The following is a 20,198-nucleotide window of genomic DNA, read 5'->3' on the forward strand; positions in this document are numbered from 1 at the left end:
GGCAACCGGTACTTGGGGAAAAGATCTGGCCGTTGCTTATGAAATAAAAGGTAAGCCTCTCCTAAGTGACAAAGCCGTTCTTCTCCCAGATATTGACCCAAGAAAATGAAATAGGTTTCCACAAAAAGACTTGAGCAAAAATATTCAGAGCTTTATTCGTAACTGCCACAATCTAGAACCAAGCCAGCCCTCTTTCAATAGAATAGAGAGACAACTCGTGGCCTAGTCATACAATGGAATACTACTCAGCAACAAGAAGGAATTACCAACACATGCAACGCTATGGATGAAAACAGTATTATTTTGAGCACAAGAAGATCTACATAAATGGATACATATGAGATTCTCCAACCAGTACTAATCTATGGTGGGGAACAAAATGACATCAGCGGTGCCTCTGCGGACTTACTGATGTGAGGCAGGAGGGAACTCCCGTGAGGTGATGGTAATATTCTGTGTTGTGAAAAGGCTTTGGGTTGCGCTGTGCGCCTCTGTCAGTGCTCATCCAATAGTAACACTTAACGTATGCCTCTCACTGTATGGAAATTTTGCCTCATAGGAAAAACATGTAAACAAGCATTGAGCTCTGGTGGATGATCTGCATGGTGAACAATTTGATGCCTGTGACTTATTCTGACATGTATTAAAACATATAACAGATTGATAGACGGTATGAAATGAGGTAAAGTATTCTAACATGTTAATTGTGGTTGGGTATTCACTGTAAAATTCCTTAAAAGTTCCCGTGTGTTTAAAAATGTTTCCTATAAAACCCAGGGAAAAAAGGTTACTATGAGTACCTTATAAAATATGCAAACACAGGTTATACAGTAAATGTTTTCCTTCCATATCTGACTGCATCCTTCCAGTTCAGAGGCCAGTACCAGAACCGCTATCTAATGTGCCTTTCCAAAGGAGTCTGAATACAGCCAGTAGGACAGACATAGACAGACAGCGATCTCCTGCACTGTTCCTTTTTTTTGAAAGTTAACATTTTTATTAACCTTTCTTAGTGATCAGTGAGAAAAGGACACCTTAAGAAAACAAAGGACATCAACAAACCATATACAAAATGAATAAAATTAACATTTAACTTATGCTAGAAATAGGCTTTTTTGGAAAGAGCTATATTGACATATAATTCACACACTATACAGTTGACCCATTTAAAGTATACATTTCAACTTTTTTTTTTTTTAGTATGTTCATAGAGTCATGCAGCCATCACCACAATCAATTTTAGAACATGTTCATCATCCCGTACAAGAAACCCTGAACCGTTTAGCTATCATCTCCAGCCCCGCTAGCTCTCCACCCCCAGGTAACCACTAATCTCCTTTCATCTCTATGCACTTGCTCATTCTGGACAGTTCATATAAATGGAATTATACAAACACATGGCCTTTTGTGACTGGTCTCTTTCACTTCACATAGTGTTTTCAAGGCTCAGCCATGTTATATCATGTATCAGCACTTTACTTCTTTTTATGGCTAAATAATATCCACTGTATGGATATACAAAGTGTTATTAGCAATAGATACTGAATTGCTTTTGGTTGGGGCTACTATGAATAATGTTGCTATGAATATTCACCTATGATTTTTTGCATGGACATAGATTTCATTTCTCTTGGGTATATACCTAGGAGTGGAATGATAAGAGAAATGATAACTCTGTGTTTAACTTTTAAAACAACTATCAGACTGTTATCTGCACTGTTTCACATCCCCACTAGCAGTGTATGAGGGTTCTGATTCCTCCACATCCTTACCAACTTTATTTTCTTTAATGTCAATTTATCTATTTTTGAGAGAGAGAGAGAGAGCACAAGCAGGGGAGGGGCGGAGAGAGAGAGAGAGAGAGAGAGAGAGAGAGAGAGAGAGAGAGAGAGAGAGAGAGAGGGGGAGGGAGGGAGGGAGGGAGGGAGGGAGGGAGAGATTGAGAGAAAGAGAATCCGAACCAGGCTCCAAGCTGTCAGCACAAAGCCCGACGCGGGGCTCAAACCCATGAACCGTGAGACTATGACCTGAGCTGAAGTCGGACGCTTAACGGACTGAACCACTTAGGCACCCCTCCTTTTTTATTATAGCCATCCTGGTGTGTGTGAAGTGGTACCTCGTTACGGTTCTGATTTTAATTTCCCTGATGACTAATGATGTTGGGCATCTTTTCATGTATTTGTTGTCCACTGGATAACTTCTTGGAATAAATCTCCATTCACAACCTTTCACCATGTTTTAATTAGGCTTTTTATTATTTATAGGAGCTCTTTATTCTAGATATAAAACCCCCTTAGCAGATACATGATTTATAAATTATTTTCTCCCATTCTATGACCTGCCTTTTCACTTTTTTCATAGTGTCCTTTGAAGCACAAAAGTTTATGGTTTTTTATTTATCCGTTTTCTTCTTTGGTTGTCTGCACTTTTGATATCATATCTAAGATACTATTTCCTATTACAAAATTTCCTCCTATGTTTTCTCCTAAGTGTTCTATGATTTTAGATCTTACCATTTAGGTCTGTACTCCATTTTGAACTAATATATGTATACGTATATGTATATGTATATATATGTATATGAGGTAAGGGTCCAACTTTATGCTTTTGCATGTGGATATCTAATTATCCCAGCAGCATTTGTTCAAAAGACTTTTCCTTTCCTCACTGAATAGTTTTGGCACCCTTGTTGATAATCAACTGACCACAGATATATAGCTCTGGTCTCTCAATTCTATGTCATTTATCTATATGTGTATCCTCGTGCCAGGACCACAGTTTCTTGATTACTGTTACTTCATAGTAAGTCTTGATACATTTTTTTTACTATACATTTTTTTCGCTGAACATATCTGGTATACACTTTTCATACACAATACATATGTTATGCATAATGGAGATCTTTTTTAACATACATGTTTATTACACATAATATTAAGGAGATCTTTTTAACATACATGTTTATGTACACACATATGAATAAAATAGCTTCTACAAAATAAACATGTAGAGGTTGATCAAAAGGACTATGCATTTTAAAGTATGATACACAATTACAATTTACCTTTCAAAAAGGTTACACCAATTTACATCACCACCAACAATATATGAGAAAACCTTAACCCACATCTTCTACAATACAGTGTATTACCAAACTTAAATCCTCACTCAATATAATTTTTCTCACTTTTTGAACTTTTTTGCTGTGATAAATCCTATACGGTTAATAAATGCATGCAAAAAAATAAGACTTAATTATTAATAAAATGTTTCTACCAGCAACTCCATTTTGTGGAATTTACCGTAAATAAATAATTTGAAGAGGAAAAGAAATGTTCAAAGGAATGTTTGTAATATAGAAAAAAATGATCACACACTAGATGCTGACCAACAGGAAAACTATTCATTAAAATATTGTATATTCACTAAACAGAGTATATCCAACTACTAAAAACAATAAACACGAAGTCTGTAGCCACACAGAAATACGTTAATTTTTAAAACCAGGACACAAAATTGTATATGTCCTCTACAGACTGATTGTAACTACTTTAAAGTTACATAGGCATATGGAAGTGAAAACATATAAATGACTGTGAGTAATTTTCTCCTTTAATTGCTAAACTTTTTGTAACTTCTTGGAATTAAGTTCATAATTAGGGAATATGTTCATAAATACATTACATTAAAAAAATAGATACTTACTGTGATGATGCCAATTAGTTGAGTATAAAAAAGTCCAGTTATTCCAACTAACATAGTAATGCCCATAAAGGCAGCTAGTCTCATTATGGCCAATTCATGCCTAACCACAAAGAGGTCCTATAGGAAGAAGAAAAAAGGAAGCCTTAAAAACAAATTGAAGAGTTATTTATTGTTGCAGTAACAGTCAAGAATTAACAATGAATTAACTTATTATCTTAACAATATTCTCCCCTGAGTTTATTCCACTTTCTATATAAATATTTGAAAATTTCAAAAATAATTGTTTTAACTCATAGTAGCAAGTTGAAAAAAATGGGATTTTTACTACTCTTGTGTCAAAAAATCTCAAGCCTAAAGTTGCAAATTAGTCACACTCATTTACTATTTGCAGCAAAAAAACACAAAACCATGTTGTACAATCTTTGGTTATACAAAAGAAAATTTTATTATTATACTGCTAAAAAGCTCGAATGCACAAGCCTGATTCATAGTATTAAAATTCAAGTGACCAAGACACCTAGAGGTGACGTCACTTAGGCAAAATAAGGGGAAACACAAATGACAGGATCATGTGGACCAGCTCTTAAGCCCACTTCATTCATTCATCCGTCCATGCATCCGACCCCCACTGCCGAGCAATGCACTGTGTAATAGAAAAGCCAAAATGAGAAAGATATGTCCGTGCCCGGAAGAAGCTGCAGCTTATTTAGAGACAGAACCCAACTTTGCGAAATTCCAAAGCAATGTGATATATGCTATAACGGTGCTATATATGCATGATATATATGCATGCAGAAGACTACAGAAACACCTTGCAATGTCTAGACAGAAAGGAGAAATGGAAATGCTGTGAGGGACAATGGATTTTCTGGCTCAGGGCATAAAATAAGGGTGAACCCAAGAAAGTGGTGGAAAGACAGGAAAACAAGAAGCATTTCATGCACTCTGATACCAGCAGACAGACCAGAGGAGTGAAAGGGAGGGAAGGAACAAAGACTTCTAGGAACCTACTGCTGCTGCTAAGCTCTGGGATAATACTGTCACAGTGGATAGAAGCAACAGAAGAATGGAAGGACCCCCAAAACCTATACCCAACCCACGTGCTTTTTAAAACCTGATTCAGGTTAAGGCTTTATAAAGGTATCCTGGTAGCAGCATCAAAAAGAGGGAGGTCACCGAACGTAACGAGCTTGCTTGACACAAAAGAACTGATGCTTTTCTGTGCATCACAGTGACCACCCACCAGACTCAAGCCAAAGTCTGATTCCACACCCAAACCATTTAACTCATTAACCTGGGGAAACTTAAATTCACCAAGACATTTTAGGTGCCGTGTAGCAGTCACATGTTAGGCAGTCATTTCAAAAGCACAGTGAAAAAAAGCCTCATGTAGAGTCCTTACAAAACAGACAAAGATGAAAAGGTAGAGCTATGCAAGATCTAAAAACGTTAAGTGCAGTGAATTCTGCTATAATGCTGTTTGAAAACACAAATTTGTTCCAACACGGTTGATACATGAAGCAACAACGAGAGCGCAGCAAGAATTCTGGTTTTGCTTATGTGTGATTTCATCTGGGAGGAACCCCTAGATGAGCAGGCAAACTGCACCCAGCTAAATCACGGCATCTGGGAGCACACAAAACACACGTGCACACCTGAACACCTACCACCTACCTCAGTTGTTTGTGTTAGGGGCCACATTCATCCACATCTGGTGTTACAACTCTCCCTCCAGCTCCAGATGATTCCCCTTCTGTCAGTACTGCAACCCTTCTGATGCCCACCTCCACAACAACATGGAGGTCCTTAAAAGGGACCTTGCCATGTTCAATATAGTACTTATGTATTTCTTAACTATTTAATGTGTGTGAAACTGTGCTGCTGTTTTTATCAGGCTCTGACCCTTTTGAGTGTCACTGACCAAGTTTCTGGGTGTTGTGCCTCCATTTTCCCATAAGCCTTTTGGTCTCCATTGTATAATTCTGCACAGTGAAGTGAGCTTTTAAAAAATTCCAGCCAACTACAATTGATAAATGTTGGGGATGATGAAACTGAAAGATGTAATTCTAACATTACATTTACTACTCACTTCATTGCACACTTACATTTAAGAGTATCTGTGTGAAACAGTAAGATATTTGGAGAAATTTCTTTTTAGCACTCTTAACATTTTCTTTTTAATTTTTTTTTAATGTTTATTTATTTTTGGGACAGAGAGAGACAGAGCATGAATGGGGGAGGGTCAGAGAGAGGGAAACACAGAATCTGAAACAGGCTCCAGGCTCTGAGCTGTCAGCACAGAGCCCGACACGGGGCTCGAACTCACGGACCATGAGATCATGACCTGAGCCGAAGTCGGACGCTTAACCGACTGAGCCACCCAGGCGCCCCAACATTTTCAAAATACAATAGCATTCTAAGTTTACATACACGTAATTAACATCTTCAGTACTAAACCCAGATCGCACTCATTTAGCACAGTTCTTCAGAACACAACATCTTTACTTAGTTTTTTTGTTTTTTGTTTTTTTGATGAAGCACTTCTGAGATTTAAAAATTGGCTTAGGAAACTTTATCCAAATCACAAGAGCCCATCTGCTATTCAAGACCTTTACTACACAGTCAGTGTTATGGCTGAATAGGTCTCCCCCCAAACTCCTATCCTGAAGTCCTAATCCCTAGTGCCTCAGAACAGGACAGTGTTTGGAGACAGAGCCTTTAAAGAGGTAACTAAGTTAAAACAAGTCCCTTACACTAGGCACTAATCCAATCTGACTGGTGTCCTCATAAGAGGAAATATAGAAACCCAGACACACACTAGGGAATGCATGAGCACAGAGGAAAGACCATGTGAGGACATAGCGACAAGGTGGTCCATCTGCAAGCCAAGGAGAGAGGCCTCCAGAGACCCCAAACTTGCTGACTTCTTGCTCTTCGACTTCTAGCCTCCAGAACTGTGAGAAAATGCCATTCTGTGGGGTTTTGTTATGGTAGCCCTAGCAAACTGATATAGTAACTGTGTTTGTTAATTGTTTTCATTTTTCCCATTTTTGTGTTAAGAAATGTGGCTAGATCCAGAAAACGCCCAAGGTATAAGTTCAGTTTAGAGAAATGTAAGAGCACCCGCTCAGGAAAGAGGACATTTGAAACCATAACAGAGTTTCATCTATGCATTCCTTCCCCATCACATTCTCTCCCTCATCCCTACCCTGAAGGTCAAGTTTACGGACTCACTCTTCATACCATTTGGATACTACCGTGTTTTAGTTGTAGAGTACACGTATCTTCTTCTACTCTGAGTCCACCTTTTCACTTTCTTTATGGCGTATTTTGGTAACTCCAAGTGCTTCAATTTAGTCCAATTTATCAGTCTTTCCCTTTAGTGCTTTTTTATTCCCTGTTTAAGAAGCCTTTCCCAACCCGAAGGTCATAATGACATTCTCCTATATTATCATCCAAAGCCTTAAAGCTTTATAGTCTTGCCTTTCACATTTAGGTCGCTAATCACTTGATGTTTATTCTTTTGTGCACAGTGAAATACAGGGGTCTGAATTTACTTTTACTATATGGATATCCAATTGTGCCAGGACGGTTTATTTAAAAAACCCTCCCTTCCTCAGTGATCAGAGGTCAAGTGTCCATACATGCAGGCGTCTGCCGTGGCCTCTCTATTCTGTTCTCTCATTTTGTTTGTCCCTGTACCAGTGCCTCACATTTTAGTTCCCATGACTATCTAAGTCTCCATACCTAATGGACCAAGTCATCCCTTCTTGTTCTTCTTCAAAAATGTCTCGGTTATTCTACATAATCTGTATTTCCAGAAAATTTTTTAAATTAGTTTCCCAAGTTACAATACACAATCACACACAGACACATATATTGTCTCCACTAAGCTTCCTAATTTCCCCCTAGAGGTCTTGTACTTTTTTGGTCATATTTAATTTGGGAACTTCCAGTTTCTCCATTCTATTATTAATGATTTTGCATTAATTTCATTGTCTAAAGGATTATCTGCATACACATGATTTTTTTTTCTAATCTGTTAATGTAACGAAAATACTGACTGATTTTCTAATGTAAAACTACCTCTCATTTTTCAGATAAACCCAACTTGACCAGGCTTGTTACACAGAATCAGATTCAGTTTGCTAATATTTTGTGTAGAAGTTGTTCACCTATGGTCATAATCAGACTAGCCTATTATTTTCTTTCTTTATTGTCCTTGCTACATTCTGTATTCAACATATGTTACCCACATAAAATGAGTTGGGGAGAGTTTCCTCTCTTAAAAGAGTTGGTGTAAGACTGGAATTATTGTTTCCCTTCATATTTGACAGAGCTGGAACTCACTGGTAAACCTGTGAATATTCTTTGCCAAAGTTTTAACTACTCACTCGTGGTTATAGAACTCCCCCTGTTTCCCATTTCTTCTCAAAGCAATTTTCTTCTTAGAGCTACACTATGCTTATGATCAAGAAACTCAGTACTGTTAAAGGTGTCAACTATCCAAACCGATGTATAACATTAATACGATCCCAATAAAAATCCCCACTAGCAGAGCACATAGTCTACTGGTGGCAGCTTTTTAAAAATTTTGTTTTGATCTGTACAAATTACCATGTAAGCTGTTTCTAAATTTCACAGGAACAAACAAAACACAACGAATCCCATACCACTCCTATATAGAAAGAAAAAGGTGGGAGGGTTTGGTTGACTGCATGCTTTCTCAATATAGGTCATATTGCCCCCAAGGAGGGAGAAAATTGGTTCTTGCTGGGGGGGGGGGGCGGGGGAGGATCGCCTTATTTCAATAGTTTTGTGGGCATACACAAATCCCTCCTACCTGACAAAATCTTATTCCTTACTATGTGATTTCATAGAGGGAAGTGGAGAAAATGTCTTAAAAGGCTCCTGAGGGAGCAAAAATAATGAAAAAAGAGGAGTCATCACTGGATAACAAGATTTGTTATAAAACTATAGTTATGACAGCGGTACAATCACAAGGACAAATACACCGATGGACTAGAAAAGAACCAGAAACAGACACACACACATACAGCTTGGTTTATGAAAAAGATGGCACTGCAGAGCAGAGTGGAAAGAATTTTCTCTTTAATAAATGGTGCTAAATCAATTGGCTATCCATCTGCGAAAAAAATGAAACCCTGACTCATACTTCATGAGAAATACAAAAATCAATTCCAGGTGGAAATATAAAAAATACGATACTTGGAAGACAACGTAGGAGAATTATATTGATGATCTGGGGATAGAAGATGACTTTTTAAATGGAACCCAAAAAACACTAACCAAAAAGGAAAAGATTGATGTTGGAGTACATGAAAATTAAAAACTTCTGTTCATCAAAAAATACCATCAACAGAGAAAAGGCAAGCTACAGGGCAGAAGAGATTTACAACACACATACTCAACAAAGAGCTCAAATCTAAAATGCCCTACAAAAAAAAAAAAAAAAAAAGTCAAATAACCTCAACCACCAAATAGGCAAAACACTTAAACAGGCACACTGCACAAAATAGGCAGTCAGTTAGCATGTGAAAAGGGGCTCAATATCATTAGTCATCAGAGAAACGCAAATTAGAACACAATCAAGTTCCACGCCATCTCCACCAAAATGGCTAACTTCAGGAAGATCTGAACAAGCATTAGTGAGCCTGTGAAGGACCCTGAACTTACATTCTCTACTAGTGGGGGTTTAAATTCATAGAACCGCTTTGGAAAACTGTTTAACGGTATTTCAAGGACTGTGGATATATCCTTTGAACACTACCACTCCTAGCCATAAGTCCAAGGGAAAGACACACACATGCAAGAGACATGAACAAGGATGTTTTCCCGCACCATTATTTGTAACAGCCTCGAACTGGAAATAACGTAAATGTCCTTCAATAGAATGGACAAATAAGTTGTCCTATAGGAAATGAAATACAGTTGACCCTTGAACATTGGTTTGAACTGTACCAGTCTACTTAACCCAGATTTTGTTTTTACTACATTATAAATGTATTTTCTCTTCCTTAGGCCTTTATTAATATTTTCTTTTGTCTAGCTTATTTCATTGTAAGAATAGAGTATGTAATACATATACAAGATACAGGTTAATCGACTATATTATCGGTAAGGCTGCCTGTCAACAGTAGACTATTAGGAGCTATGTTTTGGGGGATTCAAAGTTATATATGAATTTTTGACTGTGCAGGGGATGGGCTCCCCTAACCCTGCATTGTTCAAGGGTCAACTGCACCATGAATATTTATAGCGATATTCACTGCAATGAAAATGAACTGTATCTAATGTAACAAAAAGAACAAATCTTATAAGCATTGCTCAAAGAGGCTTTGTGATAATTCAGTGAGCTGTATGTTTTTATTTTTGTGTACTCCTCTATATGTGTATTTTGGAATACAGAAAGTTGCGATCATGAAATACGTAACATAAAAATATTATAAAAATCTTTCTTAATTTTAGAAACAGAAACAAAACTTTTAAAATACATACAACAAAATGTAAAATAAAATTTGGTTACATATGGCCTGTAAAAGGAGACACAAAAAAATGTCAAGTAAGTTCTAGAAAAGGATATATTAGGAGACAGAAGGGGAAAGGGAGAGAGCAGGAGTCAGACTGGCTCCCTGATCTCATCCACCACTTTCTTCACTCTGATCCAACCAGACTGATCTCCCTGCTATTCCTCAAACACATCAAGCAAAACTCCCATATCAGGGCTGTTAACGCTTGTCCTTCCTGGCAAACTCTTTCCCCAGATATCCATGTTTACTGCCTCACTGTCTTCAGGTCTCTCCCTAAACATCACCTTATTTGATAGAGACCCCTACACGCTTTTTTTACCAGGGCCTATTTGCTTGTTTTTCCTTGCCCAAACTACAGAAAATCCCAGCATTCCCTATCTCCTTCATATATTTTATTTTTTCCATTAGTACTTAGCTCCATCTGGTATGTATCTATTTCTTTACATACTGACTGCCTCTCTCAGTAGTATGTACATTTCTTGAGGATAGGGACTTTTGCCCTTTTTGTTGTTCAATAAGGAGTCCCTGGAACCCAGACCCCAGCTCTAGCTCACAGCAGGTACTCAATGAGTATTTATTGAATGAATAAATGAAAATGAGGAAGAAAGCTGACAGAAGAGCAGAATTTCCTCCCCCAACACGTGAAGAGGCAGAGAACCACTTACAGAGACTGTTACACACATCCAACAGCAGAGATAAACACAGAAAAAGAAACACACAGGCAACAAGTACGCAGACACACATGTCACAAAAACCAACAGAGGCAGAAGACAGGGGCACTTACATGAAATAATACTCCTATATTCCTATCTGGTAATCTTTTGTAATGATATCATGTAAACTTTCAAAATGTTAACAAAGCTAGAAGGTAGTGGGGGCATCGCCTCTTGATGCAAGTTATCTGAAAATAAGCCAAGACTCAGATTCGGCCACTTATGATCTAGCATAAGTCTTCTAATATTTGGTCTGTGAGTTCCCTGAACTCATTTCTTCCAATAATCTTATCTTCTATCCTAATCTAGTCTCAATCCAAATTCTATAATTAAATCCGCATCACATCCTTTCCCATAACTGTACCCGTAACATAAATGCAAATTCAAGCGCGGCACACTCCGAATACCACCTCCCATCTTTCATGCCCAACTCCCTGTAGGTGTCAATGCTAACAAATCCTCAACCTCAGTGGGGCCTCACTCTGTTGACCCAACTACCGAACTATACTGGCCCACTTCTCAACAGTTCCACCACTCCTGTAATCATCTCATGTTTAAACTATACTTGATCGTCTCCCAACTAGTCCTCCTGCTACTATCCTTGTCCTCCCTCAATCTATTCTTCCTAGCAATCAGTTTTCTTTCTAATATGTAAACGCCTTTGTGCAACCAGGCTCAAGACCCTTCAGTCGTTTCCAAAGTCCCGACCACCAAACATCCTGACAACAAAACATCTCCAACATCCAACTGCATATCCCTTACTGCTCTCAACTCGGCTCCTCCTACCCTCTTCCCCAATTGGCTCCACTCAAGATACAGTGGCCTTCTGACTGCTCCTTGGAAAGGTCAAACGTGCTCCCACCCCAGGGGGACTTGGCATGGTTCTCTCCTCTCCCTGGAATGTTCTTCCTCCCAGTATCAGTGACTTGCTTGCGTTCCAGGTCTCTGCTCAAGTGTCACTGTTGAGAAAGGACTTCTCTGACTGTATTATCAATCATTAATCTCTATCCCTTACCCAACTTTATTATACATCAGAATATTTATTTTGCATAGCATGTATTTGTTCATTGCGTAGCTCCACCGATTAGAATATAAGCTCCTTAATGCAAGAACTTTGTTTTATTCACTGCTGCATTGTCAGAGCCTAGATCAGGGACCAGTGTGCACAGAAGACACTCAACAAATATCTGTTAAATGACTAAACGAGCGTTCTTCATGATTTTTGAAAATGAACATCTAGGCTTTACAGATACAATTTTACATTATAAAATGATAAATTTTTATATCAATCAGTAGGAAGCAATTTTTATTTATAGGCTATTATTTTAAGTAGTTTTCTGTGTTTTTATGAGACCAGTCTGAAAATTAACAATATTTGAGGTATTTATGATCTTCCTCCTACTAAAAAGTTTCTCAGCCTGAGCACAGGTGTTCCTTTGGGCCAAATCACTCTTTGTTAGAGGGGACTGTCCTATGCATTGTAGGAGTTTTAGCAGCATCTCTGGCCTCCACCCACTAGATGCCTGAAGCAACCTGTGACAACCCAAAATGTCTCCTGACCTATCCAATGAATGTCCTCTGGGGGACAAAATCCCCCTCCTTCGCCCACTATACTGCTCGAAGGGATTTGGTTTTTCCCATTTTCCAAAAATGAAAATGGCTTAGAACACAACTGAGATATCTAAAGCATACAGACTTGAATTTTCAAAATGGCTTCATAACCAATTTCACATGCTGAAGTCGGGTTCATGTGGCAATTACTCTTGGATAAAATAAAATCTTGTTACATCTGAATGGCCATCAGCACTTTTTGGAATAAGCCTTGGCTTAAGTTTCACCATTATATTCGAAAATGCAGGCAAAGAAGTTACAGGACTATTCTGTACATCCCTCTCTCACCTCCAGCCCTCAAGTAATATGCATCTTTTCAGTTTTGTTAAATCCTAATGGAAATTAATATCTAAAGGAAAAAAAATCATTATTCACACATAACTAATGGCTATCACCGAGCATTCAGGATTACACATTAAGTTTGCATATAGATATAACTGCAGTTTTGTTAGGGAGCAAACTGCACTGGTACCTGTCAGGTTCATGGTTGAGGGTAAAATAATTTAGAAAAACATTTTATCTGCCTTCCCATATTTTGACAGTAAAAATTCCAGAAAAACTGGAACAATTTAATAAAAAAACAACACAAGAGACCCTATTTTCTTGTTACATTTACCACTTAACTTACGATTTCAAAGATGAACAAGACAATAAAACTGCTGCCAGGCTGTGACCATTTAAACTCAAAGTGACTGGGGGCGCCTGGGTGGCTCAGTCGGTTAAGCGTCCGACTTCAGCTCAGGTCACGATCTCGCGGTCTGTGAGTTCGAGCCCCGCGTCGGGCTCTGGGCTGATGGCTCAGAGCCTGGAGCCTGCTTCCAATTCTGTGTCTCCCTCTCTCTGCCCCTCCCCCGTTCATGCTCTGTCTCTCTCTGTCTCAAAAATAAATAAACGTTAAAAAAAAAGAAATTAAAAAAAAAAAACCTCAAAGCGACTGAACCATTCTTAGAAATAAAAAAGGGTTAAATCTTTTACTAAATGCTATAATCTTCATAAATAATGAGCTGTATAAAACAAATTTACTGAGGATATATATTCAGTAGACCTGGTATTGCAGGGCAAGGTCAAGATTTATTAGAAGGTTTCTGTGTTCCATGTAACACTAAAAGCACAGGGATATACTGACACACAGAACTGACAACTGTTAGAATGACGTGGCGTTCTTAAACTGTCTATTTTTTCCCCCTACAAATATAAACTAATTGTATATCTGACACTATAACTTCCAAGCCAAAAAAAAAAAAAAAAAATTTTACCAAGGGATGAGATCTCCACTACCATTTCAGGGTCCATGAACAAAAATGCCAATTACCATCATATTAGCATTAAAAGTCATTTTCATTTCACTGTATCCTGAATTCCAAACTATTCTTGGCTATTCTCAACTATTTTCCCCCAAATCCAAAAAGTTAAATACATATTTCGGCAATTTTATCCATTCTGAAGTGACCATATGACGTTATAGACATCAAAAAACAAAGGTTATGGAGCAAATTCTAAAATATTTTTTAAATAGCAATAAAGTATTCAGGACACTTTAAGATTGGTTATATAGAAAGATAAACTATAAAGAGATTAACCAGTATTCGAAGCTACCTGCAATCCAATCTTCTGGCTATTTCTATTCTTTGTTAGCCAAAAGCCAGGCAAATAATCCTGTGGCATTGTTATACCTGACACCAAATCCTTAGCAACGCTACTAGATATGAGCTAATTGGAATAATAATAATGTATCTTCCTCGAAGAGTTAGCTGGACTGCTAAACATTATTTATTTTCCTTCTCTGAATATTGGAAGCATTCACTTTTTGAAATTCTCTCCCTTCCTTCCCCCTTCTGTCAGTCACTCTCCCCATACATAGCCTTAAATGTAATTCATAGATTAGTTTCGGGCCTTCGCAAAAAAATAGGTATAAAGGAACCAGTTAGAAATTATGTGAATCTACTTCATCTAAAAAGAATTTAAAAGATGTCACCTTAGAACTAACGTGGTTATGACACAAATTATTAGTTGCAAAATCTCTATGCTAATAGCTACAAATTTTTTATTTCAAAAAGAAAACAACCTCTGATTTTCTCACGTAGGCAGACAGTATTGCGTACAAGAGACTGCAAGTAGGTACAAATTTTAAAAAATATTTAAACCACTAAAATGCCTTAATAAGGTCTATTTTGACAGTCTTCATATTAGATAAGCTATTAAAAATAGGATATCTCAATGAAAAATGAAACAGCGAAATATGAAGTCACCAATCAGGAGATTTCAATGAGCTTTCTCCATAGAACAGATTTTGTGACACTCCAGCATTTTTTAATCTGTACATTTTTAAATTAATAATGCTACGATAAAATTGTTAGGACAAAAAAATGCCCTTAGGGAAAAATACAAAAAGTACAATAGCACCTGGAAAGAATACTGACTTAGAGACAGCAAGAAATGGGCTGAAATCACACCTGCCAAGTGGTAACTCTCAGACTGGACAAGTTTCAGACTGCTCTGAATCTCAGTCACCTTATCGGTACAATGGGAACCATGCTACTTATCCTCGCAGGAATGTTTTAAAGGAGTTGACATTTTCCACTAATCAAATGCTTACAGCTCCAGAATAACAGCACGTAAAATTCATGAAAAATATGACTAATGATATATTTATGAATCAACGAATAATAAATTTTTTAAAGTATACTAAGTATAGTGATACTTCATATTTAATTATAAAGCTATATTTTTCTAATATTGGTTTTGGTAAGCTAGCACACAATAAAATGAAATACACTGTTATAATTTAATAATACGCCATATGACAAGTGCTTATATTAAAAACAACTATGTGAAAAAGTCAAATATGAACACTGGTCACAGAAATTTCAATTTAACATCCATCTATTTTATGCATTTAAAATGCCAAATCATTCCCCTCATCTACAGGTTTTGAAATCTTTAAAATGATTTCATCCCAATCACTAAAGTAAGACATTAGTTTCAAGAGGGGTTTTAAAAGTAAAATTTAACATTATATTGGCATGATAAGTGCAAATGATGGTCAAACTAATTTGACATCTAACATTTAAAAAACTTGTCCAAAATGTTTAAGATGAAAGCTTATGATCTTCATTGATTTAGGATTCTGTGATTTTAACCAAAATGTTTAATTGATTCTCTTTTATTTAGAAAGATACCTATTAAGTTTCTGCAGTTTTTCCAGATAAATGTATTTTTTGTCTATCCAGAGTATTTTGAGATTATTTTAGCTATTATTTACAAAGAAAATAGTAATACTAATTCATTTTAGGTTCTTAGGCCTTCTTTAGTATAAAACTTAGGATATTTATCAATATTTACAGCTTAAAAATATATTCTTATTATGGGCACTGATTCCTGCTGAATAAATTATCTCCTTAAGTTCTTACTACCTCCTTCCCTCATTAAAGGATATATTGAAATATTTCCTCAAAGCTTCACATAGTAAAAATATACATTTTTTAAAGTTCATGACAGGTGGATATTTTAAAAATAAAGATTAAGAAGAAACCCAAAAAGCACTGTTACTCTAAAAAAACAACAGGGCAAATGCAAAGCAGTTAAAACAATCCAGCACAGAAAGAACTCTCTTGACAGGAGGAGGTTACTAGAAGAGAAATGGAAGAAAACCTTCACTTCCCAGAGTTTGTGAACGGCATGCTTTCTCTCTCAAGGCTCTCTTCCTTGAGCTTAACCAAGATGTACCAATTTTCTACTGAATACAGCTGGAGTGCCATTACAACAAAGTTTAAATGACAATTCATTTCTTCTTTTGTTTAATTAATAAACACTCTCGTCTTAAAAACAAACGAAACAAAAACCCAAGGAAGGTCGTTAACACTTTCTTTTCCCACCCAGAGAACCAGCACTCAGCTTTAGAATTTGGCTGGCAAAGATACGATGCTGCCATCTACCAACCCGAAAGGGTATAAAGAAGAACACAGACTAAAGCTTTCACTTCTTTGGCTGACAGAATACAGGGTCAGAGGCTATGGCATGCCTTAATTGTGCTAATATTTCCACAAGAACGATACACAGTGATCATTAATACAAGCTCCAAAGATAATTAGGGACATTGGGGGACTTTTATTCCACATCTCAAATAACTGAAAGGGTCACAATGTGAATTAACCAGGTTTCTGACACTATCTGGCCAGCTTTACACACCAAGTGAAGAGCTGGATATAGTTTGGTTTGTTCGCTTTAGAGAAAAATCAAAAAGACACATGTGGGAGGGGAAGGAAAAAAAAAAAAAAGAGGTTAGCATGGGAGAGAGCCAAAGCATAAGAGACTTAAAAACTGAGAACAAACTGAGGGTTGATGGGGGGTGGGAGGGAGGGGAGGGTGGGTGATGGGTACTGAGGAGGGCACCTGTTGGGATGAGCACTGGGTGTTGTATGGAAACCAATTTGACAATAAATTTCATATGTTGAAAAAAATAAAAAATAAACAAAATTTTAAAGAAAGACACAGCAAAAACTTAGAAAAAAATTAATGGGGCAGCATTGTCCAAAAAATAGTCCACTACAAAACGTTATTTTTTTTAAATGTCAATGATAATAATGATGACTTTTGTACTGAAATTACTGGTAGTTTTTTTCCTACCATTATAAAAAAAAATACAATAAATGTCATCATTAAAAGAAGTGTTGTAGCAAGAACAAGGTTCTATTATTTAGCCTTAGAAACATTTGCTGTAGAGTATTATTAGTATTTTAGAGCAGACTTGACCTTAAAACCAATTGTTTCCATTATTGCCTTTAGTTGTCCTCTTATTCAACAAGGACTTCCTTCATGTCCTCGTCTGGTTAATCTCTACCTATGCTGAAAGCCCATCCCAAGTCTCATTCCCTACAGTACAACAGTGCTAGAGCACAGCGGCTAGAGCAGCACTGTTCTGTACAACCCCATAGGACACCTTTCACATAGACCAGGATGTGAGTGTTATCTCCTGGAGTTGCGCAGACAACACTGATAAGAATCACTTGGGAAGAAACTTTTAAACAAAATGCTACTGCCAATGACACCTGTGAGGGAAAACATTTTGGGAAAGAACAAGGAAAAGGTACAATCCACAGTAAACACCTAAGGTTTTCAACTGAGACTCATGAAGGGCTACATCGTAAGAGAGAAGGCAAACTGAAAGTAGTCCTTCGCAAAGACCAAACCCAGCAATTATAAATCCTTACAAAACCTCAATAAATGCAATGTTATCTTCAAAAGAACTGCTGTATTAAGACCAATGTTCTATTATTTAGTCTTAGAAATATTTGTCATACAAACCCTTCGTTGGACCAAGATGAGCCTTCTCTTACTGCCTGTCCAAAAAAAGTAAGTAAATCATATCTTGAAAAAATAAATAAATAAATAAAACAGATCTTCTACAGTTTGTCATATAAAATGGCTGGCATCCAACAAAATTTATCAGATATGCCAGAAGAAAGGACCAAATAATTGGAAACTAAGAGAGACAGAAAAAAAGAGTCAACAGAAACAGACCCACAAGTAGATCTCAATATTGAAATTGTCAGACGTAGACATTAAAATAACTCTAATTAAAATGTGCACAAGTATAGAAGATAAATAGGAGAATTTCACCAAACTAGTGATCTATGAAAAAGGGATCAATGAAAATTCTGAAAGTGAAAAATTCTAAGTGAATGAATAACTCAGTGGAGGGGTTTGACAGAGCAGAAGAGCCAGCTGATCAGTAAACCAGAATAAAGGTCAGTAGAAAACAGCCATCTGAAACACAGAGAAAAAAATAAAATACAGAAAAGACTGTGAAAGGTATGCAGTGCAGTGAGACCTCATGTACACAAAATGAGAAAATCAGAAACGTAAAAGCAAAGTTTGGCAGAAGCAACATTTGAAGTGATATAGGCAAAGAAAGGTCTGTAACTTAAGAAAGACATCAAGCCAGAGTTTCAAGAAATTACATAAACTCTCAAATAGGAAAGATGCAAAGAAGACAGTGAAGCACAATACAGAATAACTGAAATATAAAGACCAAAAAAGAAGGGAGTGCCGGTCCAAGGTGTTGACATGTGAGGCTTCTGAACTCAACTCTTTTCACAGACACACTGGATCTACTGCTACACATGAAACAATTCTCTTTGAAAGAAACCCAGAAACTAGCTGAGCAATTCCTACACAACAGTATACAACACAACTACAGAAAATCATCAAATCACAAAGAGAGCAAGAGAAGAAGGGAACAAAGGAATTATAAAACAGACAGAAAACAATTAACAATAGGGAAAAAGCAACTGCATACCTATTAACAATTACTTTAAATGTAAATGGACTAAATACTCCAATCAAAAGACAAAGAATGGCTGAATAGATTTCACCAAAAAAAAAAAAAAAAAAAAAAGCTCAACAATATGGTGCCTATAAGTGACTCATTTTGGCTTTAAGGACACACAGACTGCAAGTAAAGAGGTGGAAAAAGATACTTGATGTAAATGGAAACCAAAAGTAAGCAGAAATAGCTATACTTGTATATCCGACAAAACAGACTTTAAGCCAAAGACTATATTAAGAGACAAGGAAGGTCAATATAATGATAAAGAGATTAATTCAACAACAGGATATAATATTTGTAAATATTTATGCACACAACATAGGAATGCCTAAATACATAAAGCAAATATCAACAGACCTGAAGAGAGAAATAGGCAGCAATACAATAATGGCAGGGACTTCACTACTCCAGTTTCAACAACGGATAGAACATCCAGACAGGAAATTAAGAAAACACTGGACTGAAACTACACATTAGAGCAGACAGACATTTATAGACCATCCCACCCAAGAGCAGCAGAATATATAGTCTTCTCAAACATAAACAGAACATTCTCCAGGGCAGATCACATGTTAGGCCACAAAACAAGTCTTCATAAAGTTGACTGAAATCATATCAAACATCTTCTCCAACCACAATGGTATGAAACTAGAAATCAATTACAAGAAGAAAACTGGAAAATTCACAAATACGTGGAGATGAAACAACATACTACTGAACAACCAATGTGTCAGAGAAGAAATCAAAACAGAAATCAAGAAAACATCTTGAGGAAAATGAAAATAGAAATTGAACACACTACAACTTAGGAGACACAGCAAAAGCAGTTCTGAAAGAAGTTGACAGCAACAAATTCCTAAATTAGGAAAAAAGAAAGATCTCAAACCACCTAACTTAATACCTCGAGGCACTAGAAAAAGAAGAAACTAAGCCAAAAGTTAGGAGAAGGAAAGAAATCATGAAAATAAGAGCAGAAATAAATGAAATAGGGACTAAAAAGACAATAGAGAAGATTAACTAAAAGCAGAGTCTTTGAAAAGATAAAGAAAATGGATTAATCTTCAGCTAGACACACTTAAAAAAGAAAAAGAGGACTCAAATCAAATCAGAAACGAAAGAGGAGACATTACAACTGACACCATACAAACATAAGAATCATAAGAGACTACTATACTATAAAAATGATATAGCAATAAATGGGACAACCGAGAAGAAAACAGATAAATTCCTAGAAATATACAACCTACCAGAACTGAATCATGAAGAAACAGAAAGTCTGAACAGACCAAT

At 36.7% G+C, this 20,198-nt stretch overlaps 1 protein-coding gene across 7 annotated transcripts in view; it reads right to left on the minus strand.

The window, feature by feature from the left end:
- ZDHHC21 (zinc finger DHHC-type palmitoyltransferase 21) overlaps window positions 1-20,198 on the minus strand; it is a 68,798-nt gene that overhangs the window by 16,897 nt on the left and 31,703 nt on the right. For all 7 annotated transcript variants that reach the window (XM_023242334.2, XM_045042583.1, XM_023242330.2 and 4 more), the window contains one exon: window positions 3,706-3,822. In XM_023242334.2, the coding sequence (XP_023098102.1) occupies window positions 3,706-3,822 (117 nt within the window). The remainder of the gene's footprint in view (window positions 1-3,705; window positions 3,823-20,198) is intronic.

This window comes from Felis catus, chromosome D4, assembly GCF_018350175.1.
Source record: "Felis catus isolate Fca126 chromosome D4, F.catus_Fca126_mat1.0, whole genome shotgun sequence".
Taxonomy (NCBI): Eukaryota; Metazoa; Chordata; class Mammalia; order Carnivora; family Felidae; genus Felis; species Felis catus.